Source organism: Heterocephalus glaber, unplaced genomic scaffold (genome assembly GCF_053883595.1).
Source record: "Heterocephalus glaber isolate CG9 unplaced genomic scaffold, H.glaber_assembly_v1.0 deba00000071, whole genome shotgun sequence".
Taxonomy (NCBI): domain Eukaryota; kingdom Metazoa; phylum Chordata; class Mammalia; order Rodentia; family Bathyergidae; genus Heterocephalus; species Heterocephalus glaber.
Genome location: NW_028258137.1, coordinates 13,886,686 through 13,914,633, shown reverse-complemented (window position 1 = coordinate 13,914,633; position 27,948 = coordinate 13,886,686). Strand labels below are relative to the sequence as shown.

General features: G+C 39.7%; 1 protein-coding gene across 9 annotated transcripts; it reads left to right on the top strand.

Annotated features, from left to right (window-relative positions):
* Nucleotides 1-1,198: 1,198 nt before the first annotated feature.
* On the top strand, nt 1,199-27,948 carry LOC101722637 (IST1 homolog). Of its 9 annotated transcripts, none has more exons than XM_021256754.2 (9): nt 1,199-2,590; nt 4,505-4,627; nt 9,018-9,198; nt 11,778-11,865; nt 13,125-13,208; nt 14,324-14,422; nt 19,019-19,207; nt 22,799-22,841; nt 24,452-27,228. In XM_021256754.2, the coding sequence occupies exons 2-9, from the start codon at nt 4,540-4,542 to the stop codon at nt 24,640-24,642; spliced, it is 963 nt and encodes a 320-aa protein (XP_021112413.2). In that variant the 5' UTR covers nt 1,199-2,590; nt 4,505-4,539; the 3' UTR covers nt 24,643-27,228. The 9 variants fall into 9 exon arrangements, with proteins under 9 accessions (XP_021112413.2, XP_021112414.2, XP_021112412.2 ...); XM_021256755.2 differs by having other exon boundaries at nt 4,502-4,627; XM_021256753.2 differs by lacking the exon at nt 1,199-2,590 and adding an exon at nt 2,591-2,666.

Below are 27,948 nucleotides of genomic sequence, written 5' to 3'. Positions count from 1 at the left end.
GAGTTCGATCCCCGGTACCAAAACAAAAAAACCCAAACAAATAAAAAAGAAAAAAAAGCAAGGTGTGGTGGCTCATCCCTGTGATCCCAGCACACAGGAGGCTGAGGCAGGAGGATCACCACAGGTTCGAGACCAGCTCGACTACACAGTGAATTCAAGGCTAGTCTGAAATACATAGAGTCCCTGTTTTTTTTTTTTTAAAAAAAAGTCGGCTAGGGAATGCCAGTGGAGGCAGAAGGATTGCTGTGAGTTCGAGCCCAGCCTGAGCTACATAGTGAGTTCAAGGACAGGCAGAACTACATAGTTCACATATTCACATACATTTGTTTCACAAAATTTAAAACAAATTAACAAACAGAGGGTTGAGAAATAATCCTGAGGCAGATAAGAAAGGCACCAGGGGTCTAGGGGAAGGTGAAGCAAGTAAAAGGAGGCCTGAAAGTTTGTGGAGAATGAAGGAGGTTATTACAGTGAAAAGCAGCTTGGTATAATGGGAAGAGAACTTGGAAATTTTAGGTCACCTACTCATTCCAAGTTAGCTAGTCGGCTTCATAGTCACATGAATATCTGACTGATTAAAATGAAAAAAATGAACACCTGAGTTTGTGTTTGCATTACAACTATATTTTTTTAAATGTTTGAAGAAATGAACTGAAAAAATAAGTTAGAGTATTGAAGAGATTGGATTGTGAGTGGATTTTTTTCCCTTTCAGTTTCTGCAAACTGTTCAATTTTGATTTTTGTTTGATTAAAAAAGTACCGGCTGACGCTTTGCTCAGTGGCAGTATCATAGCCAGCAAGCTTCATCAGAGGTATGATTATTGTTTTTTTGGGTATATGTTTTATTTTATAGACTTATTTATTATCCCATTCCCCCCCTCAAGCCCCCCTCCCTATGTACAAAAGCTTTGTTTCCATTTTTTCCTTCTACTTTCACTTTTTTCTTGTTCCTCCCTTCCTTTCTCCTTCCCTCTTACCTTGTTCCCCTTCCCATTTGAACACTTTCTTCCCATTTCCTAACATCCATCATACATCTCAGTCCTTATTTCCACTTTCAGTTTCTCACACCAGAGAAACAACGTGGTATTTAAACATGTGTGTCTTATTTATTTCGCTTACAGTATGGTCTGAAAGTGCATCCATTTAACTATAAATGTCTGAAGGTCATCCTTTATGGCAGCGTAGTACCCCATTGTATTAAAAAAAAAAAAAAAGACACTTTTTTTTTTGGTACCAGGGATCAAACTCGGGTCCTTAGGCTTCCAAGGCAGGTGATGTAACCACTGAGCTAAATCCCCGGCCTCCAAAAAAAACCACATCTTTATCCACTCGTCAGTTGATAGGCATTTGGGCTGTTTCCAAGGTTTGGCTGTTACAAACTGTGAGGGGTGATTATTGTTAATCGAAAATAGATACTGGGTGAAGAAAAGTCACTTGTCCTGAACATGTAACTGTCCAACCTTACAAAAGTCATTTTACTACTTTAGCCTTGAGTTACTACTACTGTAAAATGAATGGGAGGAAACATGTATGAAAGAGAACTCTCAAAACATATTTAAGTAAAAACAATCAAGTATGTACAGTATGACAGCATATATTTAATGCTAAAAAATAAGTCATAGTTACATAGATAACGTATATGTTCAGAAAAAGTGGAAGGATGATTATGTCTGGGGAGAAAAGTGGAACTGGTGATCAAAAAAAAAGCAACTTGCATTATTGCCTTGTCTCCCTGAAAATAAAAACAAGTTCTAGTGTTTGAGCTTTATGAGAATGGTGTCTTAGAAATTCAAAGCACTATACTAACATGCACAAGACCCAGGGTTTGATCCCCAGCACTGCAGGGAGAAAAAATTAAGATACAAATACAGTACATGATCTCTAAGATTCACTCTAGGGAGATTTTTTTTTTTTTCTGAGATAGGGTCTCACTATGTAGCCCAGGCAGGCCTTGAACTTTTGGCAATCCTCCTGCCTCAGACTCCCCAGTGCTGGGATTACAGGCATCCACCACCATGCCCAGCCCCTTCTCTAGGGAATTCTTAGCCCTCAACTTTGGTATTTTCTCACTTGGATGGGCACAAAAATCATCAAACTATGAAATACTATCACCAGCCACTCCCGCACACAGCCACTAAGCAAAACATGATTTCTATTACCTAAGTCAGCAGGGGACTTTGCTTCATGAGTATTAATAATCTAAGTCTCCTTGCTCAGTCTGCCCAAGAAGGAAGTCGTGTGGTCACCCAGTGAATCTATCTTAGCTCTAGCTGGCATCCCGGTTTCTAGTTCGTTGCTTAGCTCACTAAACTGGCATTAAAGCTGCCAAGGTAGAAACCCTCCCATCACCCAGGTGTATTCAAGGATATCCCGTTTCTCCTAGATCACAATATACACTCAGAGAGCTCATTTTCCATACAAAGTTGATAGAGCAGGCACAAGTAGATGCAAGCACAAAAAGCTTTTTGGCTGCCACCCAGGAACACGATGATGTCAGGCAAAGGCGTGTCTGCTTACAAAAAAAACCCACAAGATGTTCTGATTGGTGAAACACGGGGATTTCCTGGTTTGGTGCTGCAGTCCCCAAAAGGTGGGTTTTATCTCCGCTGGGTCCTATTTCAGAACTCTCCCAGCAATCCTCATTTCTTTGATGGTACATCTTGACGGTAGGAAATTCCATACTAACAGTTTAACAGGAATATTAGTGATAAGTAAACTAATATAGTTTTTAGGTTGACGACACTAAATCAAAAGCTACCTGTTTCCAAAAATCTGTATTATTCCCTAGAATCTAGAGATCTCAGTTATATAATTTCTTTCTATTAAATTATTTACATTAAGTTAATCCAGGGCCTTATCCAGATAATACCTGGTTCAAGTCATTGAATGAAATTTCACAAGGATTCCAAACTGGGAGACTTTGCTAATTCTTTTGCTCCTCTTTCATTATTTTTATTGCTCTCTATTCTGCCTATTAGCCATCTGTTCTCAATCCTGCTCATCTGGAACACCTTCGTTTGAATCCACGGAGCTTCTTATTCCCACTGTGTTTTAAGAATTGATGAAGTAAAGGTGGATTTATAAAGGTATTTGGGACAATTGGAGAGTGACAAATTGAACTTCAGTCTGTTTTGTCCACTTCCCATTCCCTGGATACCAACTCAGTTCCTTTTTTGTGTTTAGAATGAACTTTTGTGGTGGGAAAGCTTCAGCTACTCGTAGGAGGAGAACAACAGCACAACCTTGCTGTGCTGGTTATTCCTCTTCCTAAGACACCAGGAATTTCAAACCAGCTCTCTGTGCTGCCTAATTCCTTGCTGGTGTTTTTTTGAGACCTGTAATGTAGCCCAGAGAAGTTCAGGACACCACCCCACCTCTATTTGACATCATTTGACAGTGATTTTAGAGAAAACCACCAGTATCTTGGAAAAACATGTCATAAAAAGACTAGGTGGCTTAGGTGACCTTATTCACATGGGTACATCTTCCTACTTGTATGCTTCAGTGTGCAAAGTTCCTTTTAGGACAGGAACTTTATCATTGTTTTGTTTTTTGTGGTGCTGGGGATTGAATTCAAGGGGTTGTGAATACACAGTAAGTACTCTACCACTGTGCTGTATCCCCAGCCCCTTTAAAAAATTTTTACCTTTCAATAGGGTCTTGTCAACTTGCCCAGGTTGGCCTCAAACTTGTGATCCTCCTGCCTCAGCTTCTTGAGTAGCTAAGATTATAGGCATGTGACACTGCCTGACTATGGAATTTTATCTTTGGATGCCAAAGGCAGAAATAAGAACTAATCCCACGCATACATTGAAATTATAGAGTATTTGGTAGGTTTTGCTTTCCTGAAAATGCATTGGTGCCTGGTTTTATTTTTCAAAAGCTTTTCCTCAATGTACAAATGTATAAATATGTGGTTTTCAAGCTTCTGTCTTACCTACTTTTCTGAATAGTTCTATCCTCTCATTTCCACATGCCTTTAATGTTGTGTGACCTCTCCAGGCTCCAAAGAGGATTTCTTTCTTTTTTTTTTTTGGTACCAGGGATGGAACTCAGGACCTTGTGCTTGAGAGGCAGGCGGTGGAACCACTGAGCTAAATCCCTGGTCTCCAAAGAGGATTTCTCTTTCAAATTCATTAATATTTTATTTAGAAGGTGGTCTTATAATTTCTCCCTAGGTGACAAGTATGTCCCTTGGGGATGGGGAATCCCCCTTTGTTGTCTACTTCCTGAAATGACTGGGAAAGACTTTTATTGTTTCAGAAACTTCCTGTACAATCCTAAAAGGTTGCAGTAAAAACATTGAGGATTAGGATAAACTAAAGAAAACCTAACCCTTATTTGAATTATAAGTGTCATATCTAGGGAAGTGGTCCACAGAGAAGCAAGCATGCTCAAGAATTCCTTCCACCCGACTTGTTCAATGAATGAAGCAAGTGTGGGAGAACTGGCGTCCCTCATAATACTTATACCTTTCTCTTTCCTCGGGAACCTTGCTCAGCAGTGTATTTGTGAGCTCCTGTGTCTTGCAGTGAAATAATGTTCAGCTCTGCCTTCAAAGTCGATCGCCTTCGAGTTAACTTGCAACTGGTTATCAATCGCCTAAAACTCCTAGAAAAAAAGAAAAGTGAGTAAACATTCTACACTGCACTGCTTGCTGCCCCTCAGATCATTATGAAATCCCTGAGGTGATATATCTTCTAAGCTCTCTCTTGGTAGTTTTGGAATTTAAAAGAATGTTTCTGACTTGGGAGTATGTGGTCATAATTATAATGGTGATCTGCGCTCATTTTAAAAGTTTCTGCAGGGCACAGTGGCACATACCTGTGATCCCAGGATTTGGGAGGCTGAGGCGGGAGGCTCCCCATGAGTGCAAGGCCAGTCTGAACTACATAGTGAGACCCTGCCTCAAAAAAAAAGTTTTGGGCTAGGGATTTAGCTCAGTGGTTCCGCCACCTGCCTTGCAAGCCACAAGGTCCTGAGTTCAATCCCTGGTACCAAAAAAAAAAGTTTCCAAGGGCAGGAGTATGGCTCAATGGTGAGGCACTTGCCTAGGAAGCTAGAGGACCTCAGTTTGATGCATCAGTGCTGCCATAAAAAAAATGTTAATAGGGAAGGGTGGAGGGGTGAAGGGCGCACAGGGAAGGAGGAAAAAAATAAGAACCAAGATGAATCATGTACAGGCACAAGCACCCAATGAGAAATGTAAACGAACTGTATACCTAAAATGTACCAATAAAAGAACTTAAGCAAAAAATAAGTTTTCTAAAGATTCTTCTGTATGTTGACTGTATCAATGTCAATATCCTGATTGTGATAGTCTATCAGAGTTTTGACATATGTTACCTTTGGAAAAAGCTAGGTAAGGGGTATTGCATGTGAATTACAGTTATCTCAAAATTAAAAGTTTATTTATTTAGTTTTTGGTTTTGATTTTGGTTTCTCAAACTTGCAGTGATCCTCCTACCTCAGCCTCCCAAGGGCTGGGATTACATGTGTGCACCACCATGTCAAGTGCAAAAAGTTTGATTTAGAAAAGAATGTTTCCAAAGATTTTACATTTTAAAATGTAAAGCTAGACCAAGGAGGTAGCTAAGTGATGTAGTGCTTGCCTAGTGTACATGTACAAGCTCGTGGGTTCAATCCCTACTACCTCACACACACACAAAGTATAACCATACCCAGATTACTGGACTTCTTTCCACCAAAATAGGGAATTTTATCTAATCAGTCTTTTCAAATGTATAGAAACTATTAAATTTGAGCTCTCTGGGCCGATTTTTCTGGAAAGGCCTTTTATCTTTTTTGGGAGGGTACTGAGAATCAAACTAAGTACCTTGCACTTGGAAGGCAAGTGCAGGCACCACCAAGCTAAATCCTCAGCGCCCCCCCCCCCCTTTTAAAGCTATTTCTTCTACCAGATGACAGCACCAGTAGTGTTACTCCCATGAGCAGGGAAAAGGGTAGACAAATATCTTCTTTCTTTAACTTGTTTTCTGTATTCTCCATTTCCTCATTCCAGGGGCTGACAATAAGTCATCAACCTTTTGATTAACTGTAACACTGATGCTCTTTCACTATGATTGTTCAGGTGAAATAAGTGTTACAGGTAAACTCAGCTCTCAGAGCTCTCAGTAAATAGCAATATGGAGTTAGGTTCATGTATTGGTAGGGAGACAGCTGTTACTCAGACTTCCAAATCGAATTTTGGATGTTCTTTAGCCAGATCTCACAGATATTTGAGCATGTTTTAGATATCAGGGGCCTAAGAAAAGTATCCCAAACTAATGAAATGGGCAAACCCAGTGGTGCCCCTTACGGTTATCATGAGCAACAAGGTGATGCACAATAATGGTGTGCACAGCACTAGTAAATTTTAAACTGCTTACCCATGTGTTCTTTTATTTGACCCCCACAATCCAGTGATTTAAGGGATGCTTCTTCTTATTATTCTTATTAATTTTATTATTGTAGGAATAGGGATTGAACCCAGGGTCTTTTCACTGAGCTACATTCCCCAATCTTTTTTTTTTTTTTTTTTTTGAGACAAGGTCTTGCTAAATTGCCAAGTTGCCCAGACTGGGCAACTTGCAATCCTCCCGCCTCAGCTTCCCAGAGTTCTGAGATTACAAGTATGTGCCACCACACCTGTCCAGTGTTGCATATTATTATCCAGATAAACATTATTCTTTTGTTTTTTTACAAATGAAGAAATGTAAATATAGTTTGAGAGTGATTTTAGATAAGTAGAACACATTAGTCACCTTAAATTTATTCCTCCCCTCCTTTTTTTTTTTTTTTAAGACAAGATCTGGCTGTGTGGTCCAGGCTACCCTTGAACTCACTATGTAGCACAGGCTGGTCTTGAACTCACAGCAATCCTCCTGCCTCCACCTCTTGAGTGCTGGGATTACAGGCATGTGCCACCAGGCACAGTGACATAAATTTATTCCTTTTTAAAAGGTAGTAATAGTCTTGACCTATCACTCCAGGCTTCTATTTGTGTCACAGACTATTACCTAGGCACACATAAATGTTTACTAATATTGGAGTTGGTGTAGCAGCAGTTTAGCACTATTGTGATGCACTAAGTCTAGTGCTATTGTGATTTCTTTTCCCTGACTTGTTTAGAGAAAAGAATAGTTGCCTCCTTTGGAGTTGGCTATGCTGGCTTCCAAGCATTGGGCTTTTTGTTGCTCTTGAATTCCAATGCAATTGCATGTCGGCATATTTTGCAATGAGAGTAACTCTATTCAATAATTAGATGATCATCACTTTTAGGATATGGCAAGAGAGTATACAATTGGAAGGCTCAGAGGTTTTCCTGGCTTGTGAAAAAGCTTTTCTCAGACCCAATCAGCACCTGATAACCCAAGGTGGTAAGACTTTACTTATCCTAATGGATTACCCTTGGGCAGGTTACATTTGGGTTTTTTTGGTTTTTTGGGGTTTTTTCAGGTTACATTTGTTACCTGTCCAACGTTACTCCACTTATTCATTCTTTGGCATAATGTGGTGAAAAAGAAAAAACAATGTGGTAAAAAGGCATAGCAATTTGCAGCCTGAAGATTTAGCCATGAGTTCCAATTTATCCAGTTACTTCTTTTCTGTTTGTTTGTTCATTTTTTGGGGTTTTTATTTCTTTGTTTTTTCAGACAAGGTCTTGCCATGTAGTTCAAGCTGGCCTCGAACTTGGGGCAGTCCTCCTGTCTCAGCCTTCTGAATGCAAGGATTTCGAATGCTAGGATTACAGCCTTCTGAATGCTAGGCCACCACAGCCAGCTATCCAATTACTTCTAATTATATGCCCATAGTCAAGCCATGTTACCTCTTGCAAATAACATAAGTCTTACACAGTTACTACTGGGATCAAATAGAATTGAATATATGAAAACTTTTAAAAATGGAACTGAGCATGGTGGCACACGCCTGTAATCCCAGAACTCTGGGAGGCTGAGGATCGCAAGTTCAAGCCTCACCTGGGCAATCGAGCAACTTAATGAGATCCAATCTCAAAAAATTAAAAAGGATTGGGGATATAGCTCAATGTGAAGGTCTTGGGTTCAATCCCCAGTACTGAAAAAAACAAAAAGAGTGGGTGGGTGGCTAGGGATATAGCCCAGTTAGAGAGCTATATTCAGTTATAGAGAGCTTGCAGAGAAGAGTAATGAATATGTGTTTTGTGTTGTTTCGTTTTGTTTGATTTTGGTTTTGGTTTTGGCAGTATTATGGATGAACCCGGGGCTTTGTGTGTACCAGGCAAATGCTTTACTACTAAGTTGCATTCCTTTCCCCATTCTCCTATTTTAAATGGGTAATCCTTTTATTGCAAAAGTAATAAGTGATAACTATGGGATATTTTAGAAAATAAAGGTAAAGTGAGAGGAGGAAATACAGAGCACTTGTCAGACCACCCCCTAGAGGATTGATGGTGAGCCTTTTAGAGCTTTCAGTGATACAGCAGCCCACTGTGGCACAGGTGCTTCTTGTTGTTTTGCCACCACTGCTCTAGATTGAGGTCTCAACCTTTAACAAGTGTCAGAAGCCTAAGGAGAGTTTATTACAACAGATCGCTGGTCTCCACTTTAAGAGTTTTGATTCAAGGCTGGGTGTGGTGGCTCACGTCTGTAATCCCAGCACTCAGGAGGCTGAGGCAGGAGGACTGCTGTGAGTTTGATGCCAGCCTGGACTACATGGCAAGACCCTGTCTCAAAAAACCAAAAACCAAAACTAAAAACAGTGAGTTTTGATTCAGTGTTTCTGGGATGTGGCCCAACAATTTGAATGTCTAGCAAGTTCCCAGGTGATACAAATGATGTTGACTCAGGAATGGGACTTTCAGGACTTCTGAGCTAGTGTGAAACACATACGTCTATGGGTATATAGAATATTTTAGGTGCATATTTTTGGGTTTTTACAAAATAAAACCATAGTTTCACTGTATTGTGTAAAATGCTTTTATTCAACAAACCCTCTTTGCACATTCATCTATCCCTGCTTTGTTCTGCACTCTGCAGCTGAGCAGACCCAGAAAGCAAGGAAGGAGATTGCTGATTTTCTGGCCGCTGGGAAGGATGAGCAAGCACGGATCCAAGTGGAGCACATTATCCGGGAAGACTACCTCGTGGAGGCCATGGAGATCCTGGAGCTGTACTGTGACCTGCTGCTGGCTCGGATTAACTTGATTCGGGCCACAAAGTGAGTGCATCATTTCACACACTCAAAGGAGTGAGGAGGCATCCCTCCCACCTGGTGAGGGAGAGGGTAGGCTCTAGCTTATTGGAACCACTGAACAATTTTTTCTGTCTCTTTTATTTCATATTTATTTGTTTGTTTGTTTTTGATACTGGAGATTGAAAACAAGGCCTTTGCACTGAACTACATCCCGGTCCTTTATTTATTTATTTATTTGTTTGTTTTGGTTTTTTGTAGTTTTTTTGGTACTGGGGATCAAACTCGGGTCCTTGTGCTTGCGCAGCAGGTGGTGAAACCACTGAGCTAAATCCCCAGCCCTGTTTTATTTTTTTTGAGATAGGGTCTCCCTATATAGTCCAGGCCGGCCTGGAACTGCCAGTGATCCTCCTACCTCAGCCTCCCAAGTGCTGGCATTGCAGGTGTACACCACCACGCCTGGCTTACTTTTAACTTCTTTAAAAAATTTAAATTAGAGGGGGGCATGAACTGATTTAACTGAATTTAAGAGAGAGCAAAGAGGAAGGGGCCTTGGGATGTTAGGATCTCACAATGGAATGCCATTGTTAATCTTTTTCTCGGGCTTTCATTTCCACTTCAATCTCAGACTGGATCCTTCATGAGATTAGAAATATCTCTCCTTTGGACTCATACCTGCAGTCTTCACAGTGACAGGAAAAGGGCTCCTTCCACCTCCAGTGAGAAATTCAGGCAGGAGGAATCTGTAACAATCATTTTGACCAGAATGAAGTAACAGCACTGCCACAGCCTGAGTCTCATGACCATGACCAAAGTCAAAGGCTGAGTCTGCTAGAGAGGAAAATGGGAAGGACAAAACAGTGAAGACTCAGAACGTGCCTCCCCTCCCTACCTGGATAGGACATTGGTTTCAAAGATTTAGGGGAAGTCTAAATCAAGATACGGAAAAAAAAAAAAAAAAAAGAATTTGCAAGTCTCAAAATTCTAGTTTCATAGCTGGTATCCAAGCAAAAACAAGCTCTTCTCCTTGTTATATTGGTTCACAGGATATAAAGAATGAGAAATCTCAGGACTGAAATTCTGGGCCTAGAAAACCCCAGGAATTTGCTGACTACATGATTAGACAACCTCTATTGAAGGTGTATGGATACTAATAGATTCTTGAATTGCCTCAGCTAAACATAAATGAGCTCAAGTCCCTGTTTCTGGTTTTCTCAAATAGTTTTTCTCAACATTAGTCTGGAGAAGATGGTATGTGGAAGCACCCACATCAGGAGCCCATGTGATTTAGGGCCACAGAGCAGTTTTATCAAAACATGTAGATGTCTATTTTCTCTAGAAAAAAAAAAACTGATTTGGAAGTAATTTAAATGATGATAGTCTTTAAAGAATTAAAATAAAAATATCTGATCATTACCTTAAGTAGTTGTGGCCATGTGATTTAAGGGAATGAAGTTGTATAAGTAAATAGAGGATACATTTGTACCCTGAGAATGAATCAATGGAGAGGTATATGAGCCAACATTCATTATCGTTAGAAGACATAACAGTACAGTGATGAAAAAAATTAATGGTAAGACTGGAAAACCAGAACAGATTCACACATGTGAAAAACAATTTAATCTTGGAATATGTTTTCCATTATATTAACTCTATTAAGTTTAGAAATACTCATTTCATTGTTTTGTTTGCATATAACTTACATATAACACATGTATTGTTGGGCCGGGGATTTAGCTCAGTGGTTCTGCCACCTGCCTCGCAAGCTCAAGGTCCCGAGTTTGATCCCCTGTACCGGAAAAAAAAAAAAAAAAAAAAAAAAAAATATATATATATATATATATATATATATATATAGTTTTGGTTTGCACTTGCAAAGGATCTGAAAGCACAGAGTCCATATTTTTATGTTTGAATATTAAATAACAATATAGAATTGTTCAATGCTGAGAAAATTTAATCAATTTTTTCCCAGTACTGATTCATAAAAATAGAAAAATTATATGTATTTATCCAGTATCAGTGGTGTATTGATACATGGATATATTGTGCAATGTTGAAACCATGCCTGACCTCTTCTAGCTTTCTGAAACATTCAATACATTTTTGTTATTTGTAGTCGCCCTACTGTTCAGTAGCACACCAGAACTTCTTACTCAGGGTAGCCTTGAACTCATAATCTTCCTGCCTCGGGCTCCAGAGTGGTAGGGTTACAGGTGTGTGCTACCACATCTAGCTTGGGAGAGATGTTGATCTTGCTGTATTTTTCCACAGTACTCTTTGGGGAATAATTAAATTGCAGACTATTGACTCTAGTAGCTGAAGTATCCTTAAGTCACCCAAGGCACTTGAATGGAGCTGGACTCCACAACAAATTCCACACATTCCTTCTAAAACACCTGTAAACCTTGCCTTGTCTCCAATCTCTTTCCCTCCTTCCTTCCAAATATTTGTACATAGATTTATATTCCAATTTTAGTTTTAAAGAAGATTTTATTTAACACTGTATTGTGAACATTGTACTACCTTTGAACATTAACTACCTTTGAAGTAGGGAAAAGAGGAAAGCATGAAGCCCTGAGTGTCATAATTTTTGCCTTTCTTAGGGAACTAGACTCTGGTTTGGCTGAATCTGTATCTACACTTATCTGGGCAGCTCCTCGACTGCAATCAGAGGTGCCCGAGTTGAAAATCGTAAGTTTGAGCAATTTTAACTTCTTGTGTCATGATTGTAGGTGAGTACTGCTACTGTGACTTATTTGGAATTGTGGGATTATTTGGAGGATCCTTTCCTCTCAAGGTTAACCAAAAGAGTATTTTCTGTTCTTTTTTTTCAATTCATTAAGTTCACTGGTATATTTTAGGTATACATTGTGATCACATTCATCATTGGGAATTTGTACCTGTACATGATATATCTTGGTTCTTGTTTTTTCCCATTCCCCTTCCCTCCCTTCCACCCCTCCACACCTCCCTATTAATGGAAGCTTTGCTTCTGTTTTTTCCTTCTTTTTAAGAGTATTTTCTTTTATTGGATTTTTTTTTCTTTTTTTCTTCAGCACTGGGGATTAAACCTAGGACCTTAGGCAGGTATACAAATCACTTATTTCCATTCTTACCATTCTTGCTTGTAAGATACTACATTCAAAGCACTGGGAAACATGGGTCTTTCATTTCCTTTTCTCCCCTTCCATCGCTCCCCCTGCCCTGCACTATGTTGTTCATCTGGTTTTAATGCTGCATAAAAATGCATTGTCTCATGCCTGTTTGCTTTGGATGCTGTGTGCTAAGTTGTAACAAAATGTTGCTTCTTTTGTTATCTGTGTACAGCTACTTGCTTTAAATTAGTAGATTCTGAAATAGCTTTTCTTCCATGTCTAAAATAAAAGTATTGCATGTACTTCAAAAAACCCAAAAAAACAAAAAACCTAGGATCTTTGCACTGAACTACATACACCCCCAGCCCATTATTGAAAAACAATTTTTAAAATTTTGAGACAGGGTCCTAAATTCTTAATTACCTAGGCTGAGCTCAAATTTGTGATCCTTTTGCCTCAGCCTTGAAGAATTCTGGAATTACAGGTGTACAACACCATACCTGGTCTCTTTTGTTAGTCTTTAAGTGAAAAATAAATAATTTTTCGTGGCACTGGTAAAAGAAAATAAATAAGCCTTAATAAAATCAAAATGACACTTAAAATTGGGTTTCTTTTGGGAGGAGTGTCATACTTTATGAGCTGTTTAGAATTAGAGGTTTTAAGACTGACATTTGTCAGACACTTAAAAGCCAAATGTTTGTTGTGATTGGTGTTTTGATGTTTAAAAAACTCAACTCCAGGCATAACATGAAAGTAATTTTTGCTTTCTTCTTACATTGTTCTTCATCTAAAGTAAGCTGGCCATAACTGGATGAATTTTGCCTTTCTTTCTTCATTGGTGATGGTTTGCTGTAGGTATCTTATCAGCTGTGTGCAAAATACAGCCAAGAATATGGTCAACTCTGTCGAACCAATGAGATTGGAACTGTGAACTCTCAGGTAACACCATTTCCACAGACACACATTTTTCTAAACCAAGAGGTCGAGGAAAGAGTAAGCAAACTCAGAAGATATAATTTTGTACAGAACTGCAAGATGTGTAGAAATAAATTTAGCATTGGAGGCAGAGCAACTTGAATAAAATTAATGGACTATGGAGTAGAACTCAAAGTTTTATATAAAAGAAGCTAAACCCCTCTACACCCTCCCTCAAAAAAGAGAGCTGATTTCTTTTTAAAGAAACCGTACATTTTTCTAAATGTAACAGGCCTGGTAGTTGGAAGGAAGCTAATGAAACTTAGAAACTTCACCTCTTGAACAATGACATTATAACCACACTTAGTAATTCAGGATTGACATTCAGCTGGAAAACAGAGACCTGGTACTGTACTTGTTTCAGGCCAGTGGACATTTTTGACAGTCAGAGCCATACTGTACTGGTTATTTTTTTAAATAAATTTTATTTTATTTATTCCATCCCCCCAAGCTCCCTCCTCCCTATGTATACTGGTTATTAAATATGTTAAATATCATCCCATATATAATTTAAATACTTATCACAAAATCAAAATTCCTTTTTTTTTTTTTTTTTTTGAGGTAAGGTCTTGCTGTGTAGTTCAACCCGGTCTTGAACTCATTATGTACCCCAGGCTGGCCTCGAATTTGTGGCAATCCTTCTGCCTCAACCTCCCAAGTGCTGGGATTGCAGGCATGTACCACTGGGCCTGGCAAAATCAGAATTCTTGATTTGAAATGTTTTTTCTCATATTTACTTTCTTCAAGAAGTGGTTTGACTTTCTTTAATTCTTAAGATAGGGCTGTCCTATGATACATTCTCAAGCAGGGCCCCTCTCTGACACTACTTTATGCACATTTTAAAAATTATATATCTTAGACAACAGAGACTAGAGAGATGAAGAACGGTGATTCAGAATTGAAAGACCGGGCCAGGGATTTAGCTCAGTGGCTCGAAACCTGCCTGGGAAGCACAAGGTCCTGAGTTCGATCCCTGGTACCGAAAAAACAAAACAGAGTTGAAAGACCACCTAAATTGTTTTTGTTTCTCATTTTCCAGGTATCTGATAACCAAATCTGTTGTGTTCTTTATTTTGCAGCTAATGTATAAATTAAACGTGAACACTCTACCCCAAGTTCTAATGGAACAATACTTGGTAGAAATTGCTAAGAACTATAATGTGCCCTATAAATCCAAGGTAACCATTATGATAAGTTCTTTCAAGAAGGGAGAAATGTGGGCTGGAGGATTGTGCTTGCTAAGCATGTACAAGGCCCTGGGTTCTATCCCTGGTACTGCAACAACAAAAATAAAAAATAAAGTAAGAAAAGATTTGAAGCTGACATTTTTGTTATGGTCCAGAGGCTTTTTTCTATTTAGGGATGCAGCTTGCAGAGTTACTCTGGAAGAATGGTTAAGCAGGTGAAGTTTGTACTTTCTCTGTGCCCATATACCTAAAAGACTCTTACAAATGAAGAACGGAGTTGAAAACAGAAATGAAAGACCCTAAAATGCTTCATCCAGAAATGTGTCAAACATTTTCATTTCTTAAGATCTTAACATTGTCCTGGGGCAGGGAATGTAGCTCAGTGGCGCCGCACCTGCCTGGCAAGCACAAGGTCCTGAGTTGGCTTCCTGGTACTGGAGGGGAAAAAGGAAAAAAAAAAGTTGTCCTGCACATATTTTGCACTTTAATAAATAAATCTTGGAATAAAGGCTACAAGATACAAAGCTACTCAGCAGTATCATTTGGTCTAGGTTCAGAGTATTGGTTCAAGTCAGGTGTGGTGGCATATCCCTGTAATCCCAGCACTCTGGAAGGCTGAGGCACAAAGATTGGTATTTCCAGCCCAACCTGGGCAATTTAATGACTTATTGCGATCCTGTTTCAATAAAAAGTAAAAACAAGGGGGGTTGAGGATGTTGCTCAGCACAAAGACCCTGGGTTCAATCTCCAGTAGCGCGCGCGCGCGCACACACACACACACACACACACACACGAGAGAGGGAGGGAGGGAGAGAGAAAGAAGTGAAATGACCCATATTCAGATCCTACTTCCACTGTCTATTAGCCATGAGACATCGAATAACTCTCAAAGACTCAGTTTTTTGGACTGTAAAAAGGGAGATAATAATAGTTCTTGTTTCATGAATTTGTTGAGTTGATTAAATTAGCTAACACAAGGAAGCTGAATGTCAAATGCAATGCCTAATATGTAACAAATGTAGTCAAGATTTTTATTTTGTTTTGTTTTGAGATGAAGCCTCACTTTGTTGTTCAAGCTGATCCTTATAACTCCTGGGTTCAAGGGATCCTTCCTTGTGCTGGGAATACAGAGTTGTGTCACTGTGGCTGGCTTCAAGTTTTGCTTGTTGTCATCATCATCATAATGGAGGGTGGACTAATCCTTCCAGAGGTAGTCATGGGCTGTCTTTAGGCAAGAAGGATTTCTCCCAGAGCTTCTCAAATCACTTTGTGCAGGAAGCTACTTGTTTGAGAGATTAATTAGGCTGTGTCTGGTGCCTTCTTTATGAAAGTTGGCCTCATAGTCGAGTGTCAGACTTCCACTCGGTGGGGTCATGGAGTGATGGGGGAGTCTGTTCTGTGTTCACACTCCGCTGCCTTCAAATTGCTGGAGCAGCATGTATCAGGTTGGGTTGTGACTAAGGCACACATTTATCTTTTTCTTTTTTTTTCTTTTTTGGTACCAGGGATCGAACTCAGGTCCTTGCACTTTCATGGCAGGTGGTAAAACCACTGAGCTAAATCCCTGGCCCCATTTATCTTTTTCTAATGCTTTGCTTCTGATATTTTCTTGATAGGATCTCTTTAATTTTTTTTTCTCTAAGAGTCATGTAGCTTATTGAAAAGTGACACATTTAAAAATTTTCACAGTAGGGAGGGGGATTTAGCTCAGTGGTTTCACTGCCTGCTGTGCAAGCGCAAGGACCTGAGTTCGATCCCCGGTACCAAAAAAAAATTTTCACAATACAGAAAGGGACTTTGAAGAAATAAAATCCACAAAAAGTGCCACTAGAGTTGTGCTCAAGGGCTTCCTCTTTGGACTCTTCTATATTTTTTTTGTCTTCAGTGCTGGAGATTGTTTCAGGCTTTCATACACAAGTCTGTCATTCTTTGTATTCCCTAGGTAGTTTCATCGGGGGGATGTGTCCTTTATCTGAAATGCTTGGGGCCAGAAGTGTTTCAGAGTTCAGATTTTAGGTGGTGGTGGGGATTTGGAATTTTTGCATATACCTTCTAAGATATCTTGAGGATAGACCCAGGTGTAAGCATACAATTCATACACATAGCCTGAGGGTAATTTTACACAATATTTTTGTTGGACTGTACCAGCATTTTGACTGCAACCCATCCCCTGAGGTCAGGTGTGGAATTTTCCACTTGTCATATCATGTTGGCACTCAAAGAGTTTTGAGTTTGGGATTTTGGGGTAGGGGTGCTCAACCTGTACTGTCTTTATAATGGGGGCTTCTATTCGTTCAGGCTTCTAGCCCCATATGAACTCCAGATTCATATATCCACCTGCCTTCTTGATATCATTACTTGGATGTTTCAGAATCACCTGAAACTGTGTGTTATCACTGCCTCTAGAACCCTACTCATTCTACAGTTAATGGCAATTCTGTGCTAGGACAAAAAGCTTGAATCTTCCTTGACTCTTTCTCTTAACCGACCCCGCCCCCCCGCCCCCCCCCGCCCCAGCCAATCTTTCAGCAAACCCTAGTATCTCTATCTTCTAAATATATTCAGACTTCTGCCATGTCTTACTAGCTCCACTACCAGTACCCTGGTCCAACCTGGAGCCCTCTGTTGCTTGGATTATTGCAAGAGCCCCTTCACCAGTTTTCCCGCTTCTACTTCTTTGTACCAGGGATCAAACTAGGGACCTTGCGCTTGTGAAGCAGGTAGAGGAACCTGAGCTAAATCCCCAGCCCTCCTGCTTTTACTTCTGTTCCCCCTTTCACTGATGCTTAGTATGGCATCAGAGAACTTGTTTATTGCCAAGTCAGATCATGTTACTCCTCTGCTTTCAAAGCCCTACAATGGAGTTTTATTTCACTTAAAATAATAGTCTTTCCTGTGACTGACATACCTGCTCTTTGCTCTTGGTATGTCTTTCAGCTTCATTCCCCTTGTTTACTCTGTCTCAGCCACACTGGCCTCCTTATATTTCTTCAAACACACACTCCCACCTCAGGACCTTTGTACTTTCCTCTAGTGCTCTGTGTTCTCTTGATATCTGACTGGTCCCTCTCCCTTCAGGTCTGTACTTAAATGTTTTCTTCTCTCTGAGGCCTTTTCTGGCTGCCTTCTCTAAAATCTCTACCAGGTGGGGATTTAGCTCAGTGGTTCTGCTGCCTGCCTCGCAAGTACAAGGTCCTGAGTTTGATCCCCGGTACTAAAAAAAAAAAAACCCCAAAACAAAATCTCTACCTACTCTCTCCTTCTTCTCTCTCCTCCCACTTTTTACCCTTCTTCTTATCTTCTTCTTCTCCTCCTCCCCACTCCTCCTCTTCCCCTTCCTCTTCCCCCTCCTCTTCCTCCTTCTTCTCTCCCTCCTCCCACTTTTCTTTTTGAGACGGGTCTCATTTTATAGTTCAGTCAGGCACTGAACTCACTAAGTAGTCCAGGCTGGTCTCGATCTCTCCGCAATCCTGCTGACTCAGCCTCATGGGTGCCGCCATGCCCAGCTAAATTTCAACTGATTTCTTTTTATTTCTTTTTTGGTACACAGGATCGAACTCAGGACTTTGCACTGGCCAGGCAGGCATGGTCCCACTGAGCTACACCCCTGGCCTCCTCCTCCCTCTTTTTATCCTTTTCCTTCTTACCTTCTCCTTCTTCTTCTTCTTCCTCTTCCTCTTCCTCCTCCCCCTCCTTCTTTCCTTTCCCTCTCCTTGCCCCCCCCCATGGTATTGGGGATTGAACCCAAGGTTGCTTTACCACTGAGCTGTATCCCCAGCCCCACTCCCTTTTTTGTATTTTGAGACAGGGTCTATAAGTTGTCCAGCAGGCAGGACTTGAACTTTTCACCCTCCTGCATCAGCCGCTGTCAGTGTTGAGATTACATTCTCCCTCTTCTCTGCTCTATATTTTTCTCTATAGCACTTATCTCTGGCTAACATACTATAGAGCTTAGCAATCCTGTTTGTAACCTGTTTATAACCTGTCTCTCCCACTGTTGCACCTCCAGCACTGTTCCTGGCTTCTGTTAGTAAATAGATTTTGTCAAATGAACTAATAAATTCAGAGTTTACCATTGCTAAAGTTTGTAGACTGCTGGGCATGGTGGTGCACCCCTGTAATCCCAGCACTTGAGAGGTTGAGGCAGGAGGACTGCCACAAGTTGAAGGCCAGCCTGGACTACATAGCAAGACCCTGTCTCAAAAAAAAGTTGGGCCAGGGATTTAGCTCAGTGGTACCATACCTGCCTTGCAAGAGCAAGGTCCTGAGTTCGATCCCCAGTACCCCCCAAAAAGTTTCTAGACATACCTATACATATTTGCATATTGCTGTTAACTACTGATGTACTTCTTAGGTACAAAAAAGAAAGTCAGTGAAAGAGAAGGAAAGAAGACTGGGCTAGAAAGCCTGAGGTTGCTTTTAACTTCCATTGAGTAGACTATATATGTTTCATGAGGGCAGGAACCATATCACATTGCTTATCAATTCTTTCAGTACTTCCAGGAGTGTGTAGCATATAGTAAGTATGCAACAAATACATGTGCAATAAAGTGACAACAGAGTGGGATTCTTACCTTCTTGCCTCAGGCTGAAGCCCTAGAAGATCTGGTCAATATTGGATTTACCAAGGATGTCAAGAAAAATCCCCTTGGCAGAGGAGGTGGTACTGCAGTAGGAACTGGTGATCCACCTGAGGCATCGCCAATACCTACACCAGGTCCCTCACCTTTGCCATCGCCTGGTCCTTGTGTCCTGCCCCTTCCTCCTAGAAGACAGGTCAGTATGAAGGGGGACACTGAAACTGGAATGGGACTGTATGTAGTGCTGGACTGTCTTTCTAATTGGCCTTTTGAAAGATAAAATCTTTTTTAAAACCAGGGAGATACTTTCAATCATTTAACTTGATACTGATTTGTTGTTAATTTGAATTTATGAGAAAACAAAGCTGTTGTCTCTCATCAAACTCTTGATAGTAGCAGAGTACATGCTACAAAGAACATTTTATGGAGCTGGACAAATCTGAAAATTGTGTACAATGATTTAGATGCATTTATCAGATTAACTATATTCCATTTATATGTAGAGAAAACAATTTACTTTCATATTAAAATAGTAAAAACCTCAGCTTTGTATATATAAATCTGCAGAGGTCAAATGGGTAAAATCTAAAGGGCCATAGACATTAGTTGTCTTTATTCATTTATCATGAAGTAAAGAGAAATGCTCTTATTCTTTTTACCTTATAGGCATTTCTGACTCTTGAATTCTTTTCTAAGATTTTATGTTTAGACACAAACTAACTCTGATTTTCTGTATTGAAATTGTTTGTCTGAACTACACTGTATGTATTGTTCAGCTTATACTGTTGGAATGTGAGTCCTCTGATTTAAAAATAAAACAGAAAGGGCCGGGGATTTAGCTCAGTGGCACTGCGCCTGCCTCGCAATCGCAAGGTCCTGAGTTTGATCTCCGGTACCAAAAAAACCAAACAAACAAAAAATAAAAATAAAACAAAAAATCCTTTATTATGAAAAATTTAGGTACGTACAAAATTAGAATAACACAGTGAACTGCCGTGTATCCGTTATTCATTTTTTTTTTTTTTTTTTGGTACCGGGGATCGAACTCGGGTCTTTGAGCTTGCGCAGCAGGCGGCGAAACCACTGAGCTAAATCCCCGTCCCCCAACATTCATTTTTAACAGTTGTCAGTATTTTTCTGCTCTTATTTCCTCTGACTGTCTCTTCTTAAATTTTGGGTGAAGAAGGGGAGGAATTTAAAGCAAATCTCAGACATTATACAGTTTTAACTGTAAATGTTTCAGTGTAGTCACGTGTCACTTAACGACCTGATACATTCTAAGAAAGACATCATTAGGCAATTTCATCACTGTGCGAATATCACTGAGTATACTTCCACAGACCTAGATGGGGTGTAGGCCAATCAGTTGATCCGGCTTCCGGTACAATCAAGAGACACAAGGTGCATGAGACTTACTAGTGCAACACAGCATACTGTTTTATAGTATATTTTTTCTTTTATAAGAAGGGGAGTACACTCTAAAAGAATGACAAGAGTATAGTGCAGTAAATACATAAACCAGTTAACTAGTTATTTGTTATCATTACCAAGTATCATGTCTTGTACATAATTGTATATGTTATATTTTTATGACTGGCAGCACAGGTGGTTTGTTTATACCAGCATCACCACAAATGTGTGTAGTGTGCTTAGTGACTTGTACTACAACATTATGGTATTTGACCAAAACATTGTTATGTGGTGTGTGATTATATGTAATTGTAACATATGTCTATGTTTTTATAATAGAAAACAGTCCCATTATGCTAAATACAATGAAAATAATTCTTTACTGTCATATAATATACAATTCATATTAAATTTTCTCAATTGCCTCAAAATTTTTTATTATTTCTTTTTTTCTTATCTTTTTTTTTCTTTTTTTGGTGCTGGGGATTGAACTCGGAACCTTGCGAGGCAGGCAGTGGAACCACTGAGCTAAATCCCCGGTGACAATGTTGGTTTCTGAATTGGAAGGACGTTCCACTATATTTGTTTATTTATTTATTTGGTACTGGGGATTGAACTCAGAACCTCATACTTGTGAGACAGGCACAGTGCCACTGAGCTAAATCCCTGGCCCTTTTTTTTTTTGGTACTGAGGATCGAACTTGGGTCCTTGTGCTTGCGAGGCAGGCAGCAGAACCACTGTGGGTTTTTTTTGTTTTTTGGTTTTTGTGGGTTTTTTGAGACAAAGTTTCACTATGCAGTTCAGGTTAGGCTTGAACTCACTATGTAGTCCAAACTGGCCTTGAACTCAAGCAGTCCTCCTCAGTGCTGAGATTACAGGTGTGCACCACCACACTTGGCTCAAAATATTTTTTGCAGTTATTTTTTTTAAATTAAAGTCCAAAAAGAACTGGGTATGGTGGTGCATGCCTGTAATCCTAGCTACTTAGGAGGGTGAGGCAGGAGGACTGCAAATGCCAGGCGCGTGGGCAACTTAGGAGGACCCTGTCTCAAAACAAAAAATAAAAAGTCCTTGGATATAGCTCAGTGGTTGAGCAACCTGGGTTCAATCCCTAGTCCTGGGTGGGGGTAGAAGGATCCAACTTTGTATCATTTGTGTGTGTGTATGAGGGGGTGGTGCTAGGGATTGAACCTAGGGCCTCACACATAGTAGGTAAGCTTTACCACTGAGTTACATCCCTAGAGCTTTTTTCTTATTTTTATTTTAAAAATGTTTATTTATTTACTTATTTTTTGTGGTACTGGAGAATGAACCCAGAGCCTCATACATGCTCGGCAAGCATTCTACTACTGAGCTACATCCCCAGCACTTTTTCTTTTTGGTACCAGGGATCGAACTCGGGACCTTGTGCTTGTGAGGCAAGCAGTGGAACCACTGAGCTAAATCCCCAGCCCCCCAGCACTTTTTCTTTTATTTTGAGACAAGGATTCACTAAGTTGCCAAGGGTGGCTTCCAACTCACAGTTGTCCTGTTTCAGCCTCTCAAGTAGTGGGAGTACAGTCATGAGCCACTGCACCTGGAAATATGACATGTATCTTAACCTTTAATCTTGAATACTTCCTTCTTCCTTCTTCCCACCTTTTTTCTTCTTCCTTTTCATTTTTTGAAAGAAGAGTTCTGTGATTTTTCTTTTTCTTTTTTTTGAGACAAGATCTTACTATGTAGCTCCGGCTGGTCTTGAACTCACTATGTATTCTAAAATGGCTTTCATCTCAAGATTCTCTTGCTTCAACCTCCCCACTGCTGAGATTACAGGTATAATCCACCATGCCCAGCTAAAGTTCTCTGATTTAATTAAACTGAAATCTATTTATAAGTACCACCTCAGTCCCAAAGATTCCTTGGATTTTTTTTTTTTTTTTTTTTTTTTTTTTTTGGCGTCGGGGATCAAACTCAGGACCTTGCACTTTTGAGGCAGGCAGTGGAACCACTGAGCTAAATCCCTGGCCCGATTCCTTGGATTTTAGCCAGGTGTAATGATGCATGCATGTAATCTCAGCACTCTGGAAGGCTGAGGCACAAGGATTATAAATTCAAACCCAGCCTTGACAGTTTTGTGACTTATTGCAAAAACAAAACAAAACAAAAAAACTCCTGTGTTCCTGTACAATGTTAAGGTGACAGGAGAAGCAAGACCTATAGACTGATTTCCAGAGTGTATTAGTTTTTTTACCCCAAACAGGAAGGAAGCTTGATTGTTATAAAGGTAAATTAATTTCAAGTTATTTTTAAAAATATTTATTACATATATAAATATACATATAATATACATCTGGAATTTAAACAGATCACTTCTCATTGATCATTTTCTTTCAGAATGATGACTATAAGAATACATTGCTTCCCTCAGTGGTTCCTAGTAAGTATACAAAATGCTGGTAAAAGTTTGAGTTGCTTGCTACTCATTGAAGATATGTGAGTTATAATACAACTATTTCTTCACTGGTGATGGAAGTCTGATGTACCAGAGGTACAGTGCCTTATTTTATAGTAGCTAACTGTTTTCAACATGTTTGTGGATAATGTTTTTTTTTTTTGGAACGGGGGATTGAACTCGGGACCTTGTGCTTACAAGGCAGGCAGTGAAACGACTGAACTAAATCCCCAGCCCTGTGGATAATGTTTTGAAATTCATGATATAATGTGGACCTTTCAATATTAAGGAGATTCTAAAAATTAGTAGCTGAAGGTTAGTAGAAAAATAAAGCTATTCCTATTAGAACACTTATTGCTGGGAATTTGGTCTAATGTAGATATAGAGGCCCTGTGGTGAGGCCTCTCCTGTGAATAACTTTGTTTACAGTAGCCCAGAGTCCACCTCCAAAATCACAGGCAAATTTTATATTTATTTATTTATTTATTTATTGGTACCGGGGATTGAACTCAGGACCTTGCGCTTGCAAGGCAGGTGGTGGAACCACTGAACTAAATCCCAGCCCTAAAATTTTATATTTATAAGGGAGATGATTCATTGTTTGCTTTCATTGGATCTCAGAAAGTCTTTAAACAAGTAAGTTCTAAAACCACTATCACTAGATTATCCTGGCACGTGACTTGAAAAGCTGTTTCTCTTTTAAAAGCCCAGATCAACAACCTTAAAGAAGATTGCCAGAAAATTATAAACAATACCACTTTTTTTTTTTGGTACTGGGAATCAAACTCAGGACCTTGCGCTTGCGAGGCAGGTGGCAGAACCACTGAGCTAAATCCCCAGCCCAACAATACTACCTTTTGCATGATGGGGGAATTACCCAGCTTTCCAGCCAGCATTTGCTGCATTCTCAAAAGCAATTGTAGGGGAGGGAGAGATCCTTCTACTACTTCTGGATTCTTATATAGGCTCTTTGGCTAGATCTAGAAAGTGAATTAACGCAAGAGGTGATTACAAGAGAAAATCACTCAGGGTTTATTAATTTTACATGTATGTGGGGATCTTCACAAGAGAGTGAATTCCAAAGAAATGACCCAAGCAGGATACTTTTATACATTTTAGACAAAGAACAATAAATGTGTGAGAGAATGACAGGACAAATGGACGTCTGGACTACAGCTGTAAATTCTAGGAATACTGTACTACTAAGAAATATGTGGGTGCGATGTCAAAGGTAGTGGAAGTGAATAGTTACTTGCAGGAGTTTGTTTATTCAGGTTCTTTACAACCCAAATTACCGGTGTCTAGTAACTCAGGCTACTTTCTGGCCTTGATATGGAAAGGACACCTCTTCCCAAAGAATCTTTATGGCACATAGGAAATGACAGGCCAAATGGCCCTTTCTGAAGTCACAATTCCTCAAGTGACTGCATCCTGAAATAATCAATAAACCAATTAGACAGTTTTTTTGACATGGTATGTCCTTAACTCCTTCACAACAAAACACAACACAACACAACAGTTACTTTCTTTGAGGCTGGGATTTCTTTCTGGAGGGCTGCCTTGTGACTTTTAATTATGTTCACTGAAATGAATAGGTCCAGGACTCAACCCTCAAACTTCTCCACAGCCAGAATCAAGAGCCAAGATTGGTTTCCGTAACTCAGTGCTGCCTGATTTGCCTGATGTAAAACCTCACACAAGCCGGTCCATTGACACTTATGACTCTGAAGAGGTTGACTTTGAAGATCTTAACCGGAGACTTGAAATGCTAAAGAAAATGACCTAATTCCTTAGTCCTGGAATGAGCATTTGCCTGGGAATCACAGATCCTGGGAATGAGTTTTTACTTAGCCATCTGTGTATGGGTCTAAAGTTTTTTCATTCACAATCCCTTCCATTTCTTAAATTCTGTGGTTCTATGCTTACTGTAATAATCCACGTATGTGTGTATCTGTGCACACATATAATTATCCCTGTCTCTAAAAATTTTAGAATTCTTGACCTACACAATTTTATTAATTATAGTCAATTTTAGTTTTCTCTTGGATCCTTATTTCTCTCACAATTATTTTTCTTTGGGGAAGCAGAATAATCTGAATTTAAATCCCACTTGACAGTAACTCTGAGACTTTAGGTAAATGGTGCCTCTTGTGAAATATGTGTGAAAGAGCTAAGAAGCTAGATGAATTTTTAAAATTTAGAATTTAGGGCTGAGGATATAGCTGTGTGATACCTGGTTTGCCTAGCATATGTAAGACTCTGGGTTTGATCCCTAGCATTAAAAAAAATTCAGGGGCTGGGTATTTAGCTCACTGGTTTTGCCGCCTGCTGCGCAAGCACAAGGACCGGAGTTCAATTCCCTGGTACCAAAAAAAAAAAAAATCCAACCAAGCAAAAGTGAGCAAATGAAAAATGAGTATATAAACATAATGGATGAGGGAAGGAAGTGTTTCCAGAAGACAGGGGAACCCTGCATGCCTGGAATCAAATGGAGACTCTGCTACTTACTAGCTGTAAGCCTCCTTTTTCTCATGTATAAAATCCGTGTTATTATAAGGATTAAAAGAAGTAATGTATATAAAACTTTTTAGCACCTAGTAGTAGCCAGTAAATATTAGCTGTCTTTTTGGTTTCTGTTATAGGCTATGTTCTGATAAATATTAGTGAATCTCTACAACAAGGTAAAGGAGTGGGTGAGAAAATAAGATGTCTCAAGTAATTTTTCTTTTAGGTTTCTTATTGACTGGTTTTTGTTTGCTTTTCTTTTTTTAAATAAACTGTATTTTTAAGAGCAGTTTTAGATTCACAGAACCACTGAGCTAAATCCCCAGCCCCCTGAAATTAAATTTTAAATGTAATTATTGGTTATGTAAAATCTGTATTTCAGAATTCTATTTTCAGTGTCTAGGTGAGTTTACATGTCTCCTTCTGCATATGAAAAAGTGACACCTGCAAACCAATGTCTGTCTTTGAAAAATCTTTTTTTTTCCCCCCTTTTCTCATAAATAACAAGTTCACATGAGAGCTGGGGATGTAGCTGAGTGGTAAAGTGCTTGCCGAGCATGCATAATGCTGGGTTTGATTCTCAGCACTGCAAAACAAACAAAAGTTTATTCAGAGAATATGGGGTTAGTTTGAGGAGTGAAGGCCAAGGATATGGCATAGCCACCTGGCTGCCTCTCTTCAGAAGTAAAGCTCCTCACACTGGCACCTGCTGGAGTCCTAGACTGTCCTCTGGCACATAGGTACAGCCTGGCAAGGAGCGTAGCATTCCCTGAACTGGACACCGAGGACTGGCTGCCCCAGTTACTGCAAATGTCCCTACACTTCTTGGACTTCTGGGGCTAATTTTAAAGCAATTCATACAGCCTGTTTTAGAGCAACAGAGATGAGGCTGTGCGCGTCAAGGAAAACAAGCAATTAACCATGGATTCTTCTATGCAGATGATAGTGCCCATGCTAGGAAAATAAAATGGAGTAGAGAATAGTGAATCAGAAACCCTGCTCTGTTTCTGGCTAGTATGTCCTCTGGTGACCTCTCAGTTTTCTTTTCCTCATGGGAGAATGGCATCTTTTCCTCAGTTGGTGGTTCCCGTTGATGGCCATCTCATTACCCAGTGTGGTTTTTTTCCCTCCAAAGTTGCTAACATAATACACAATTATTTACAAGACAAGAACTGAGAAAAAGAAAATATTGCAATATAGAGCATCTTAGGCAGGACTTTGGGCTGCCTCTTAAAAAATTTCTAAAGCAAAGAGGTAGCCTCAGGGCTTTGATTTTCACTTAGAGGGAATATAGAATAGATTTCCTTTTATTTATGTATTTAATTTAAAAATGTTTACTTGTATTAGGACATGATTGCAATACATAATGATTCCATTCATTATTAGGTTTCCTAATGGTCTTGATCAGACTTCAAAGCATGTGTAGAGCTGGCTGTTGGAATTTTAACTTTTACATCATTTCTGGTTTATGTCATAACTGAAGGGTTAAGTTCTAAAATACTTTTCCCAGGCCAGGATACATTGCAACTAGGGGCCATGCTTAAAAGAAACGTGAAAATGCTTTTTGTGAAAATATTACATAAACAACAGCAGAGAGAGTAATTTCTCTCTGATTTTTGGGCTTATTTATGGACTCATATGACTCAAGCCTTAACAAAAAGGCCAGTGGAGCTGCCTCTTTGACTCCTGTCACTGTGTTTCCTACAGGGTTTGCCCTCTCTGCTGTCCTTTCACGGGTGAGTTGTCTGGCATCTGGAGAGACAGGACAAGTTCTTGTGAAACAGGCTGACTGCATTTCTTCTGAAAGAGCTGTCCTGTCTGTGCTAATGGACCTGTGGGTTTCAGTTGCTGATGCTAATAGAGTCATTTAAGCAACTCATCCAGGTGTGAAGGCACATGGCTGTAATCTCAGCCCTCTGAGAGGCTGAGGCAGAAAGATCCCACATTTGAGTCTCACCGGGGCAGCTTAGCAAGATCTTGTCTCAAAATAAACGTTAAAAAGGGCTGGGGATGTATCTCTGTGTGAAGACTCAGGGTTCAATCCCCAGCATCACAAAGTAAAGCAAAAACCTTATTGTATCCCTAAACCCAAGACAGAGGGATGCCCTTAAGTCCTACAGCTCCCAAATGACATCTGTGTCTTCCAGAAAGACTTGTTTTAATGCTCTAGCTCCTAATTATCTCTTTATTTTTCAGCTTTTTTTCTGTAAATAGTATTTTTATTTTTAAATTTTTTCATTAATATGTTTGTAGTATATTCATTGTGGGGAGTTGGTATATGTACATAGAACGCGTCTTAAGTTTGTTTTTCTTTAACTTATGTTCAAAATTTATGTTTTCTGAAGCCAGGTGTGGTGGTGCACACCTGTAATCCTAGCACTCAGGAGCCTGAGGCAGGAGGATCACCATGAGTTCCAGGCCAGCCTGGACTACATAGTGAGACCCTGTCTCAAAAAACCACCACCACCACCAACAACAACAACAAACTTGTATTTTCTGGACTTATGTGCTGAAAGTATCACTAGTTTCTTTGTACTTATGAAAATTTTAAAAGTCTAGTTTTCCTCAATGAAATTATAATTATCCA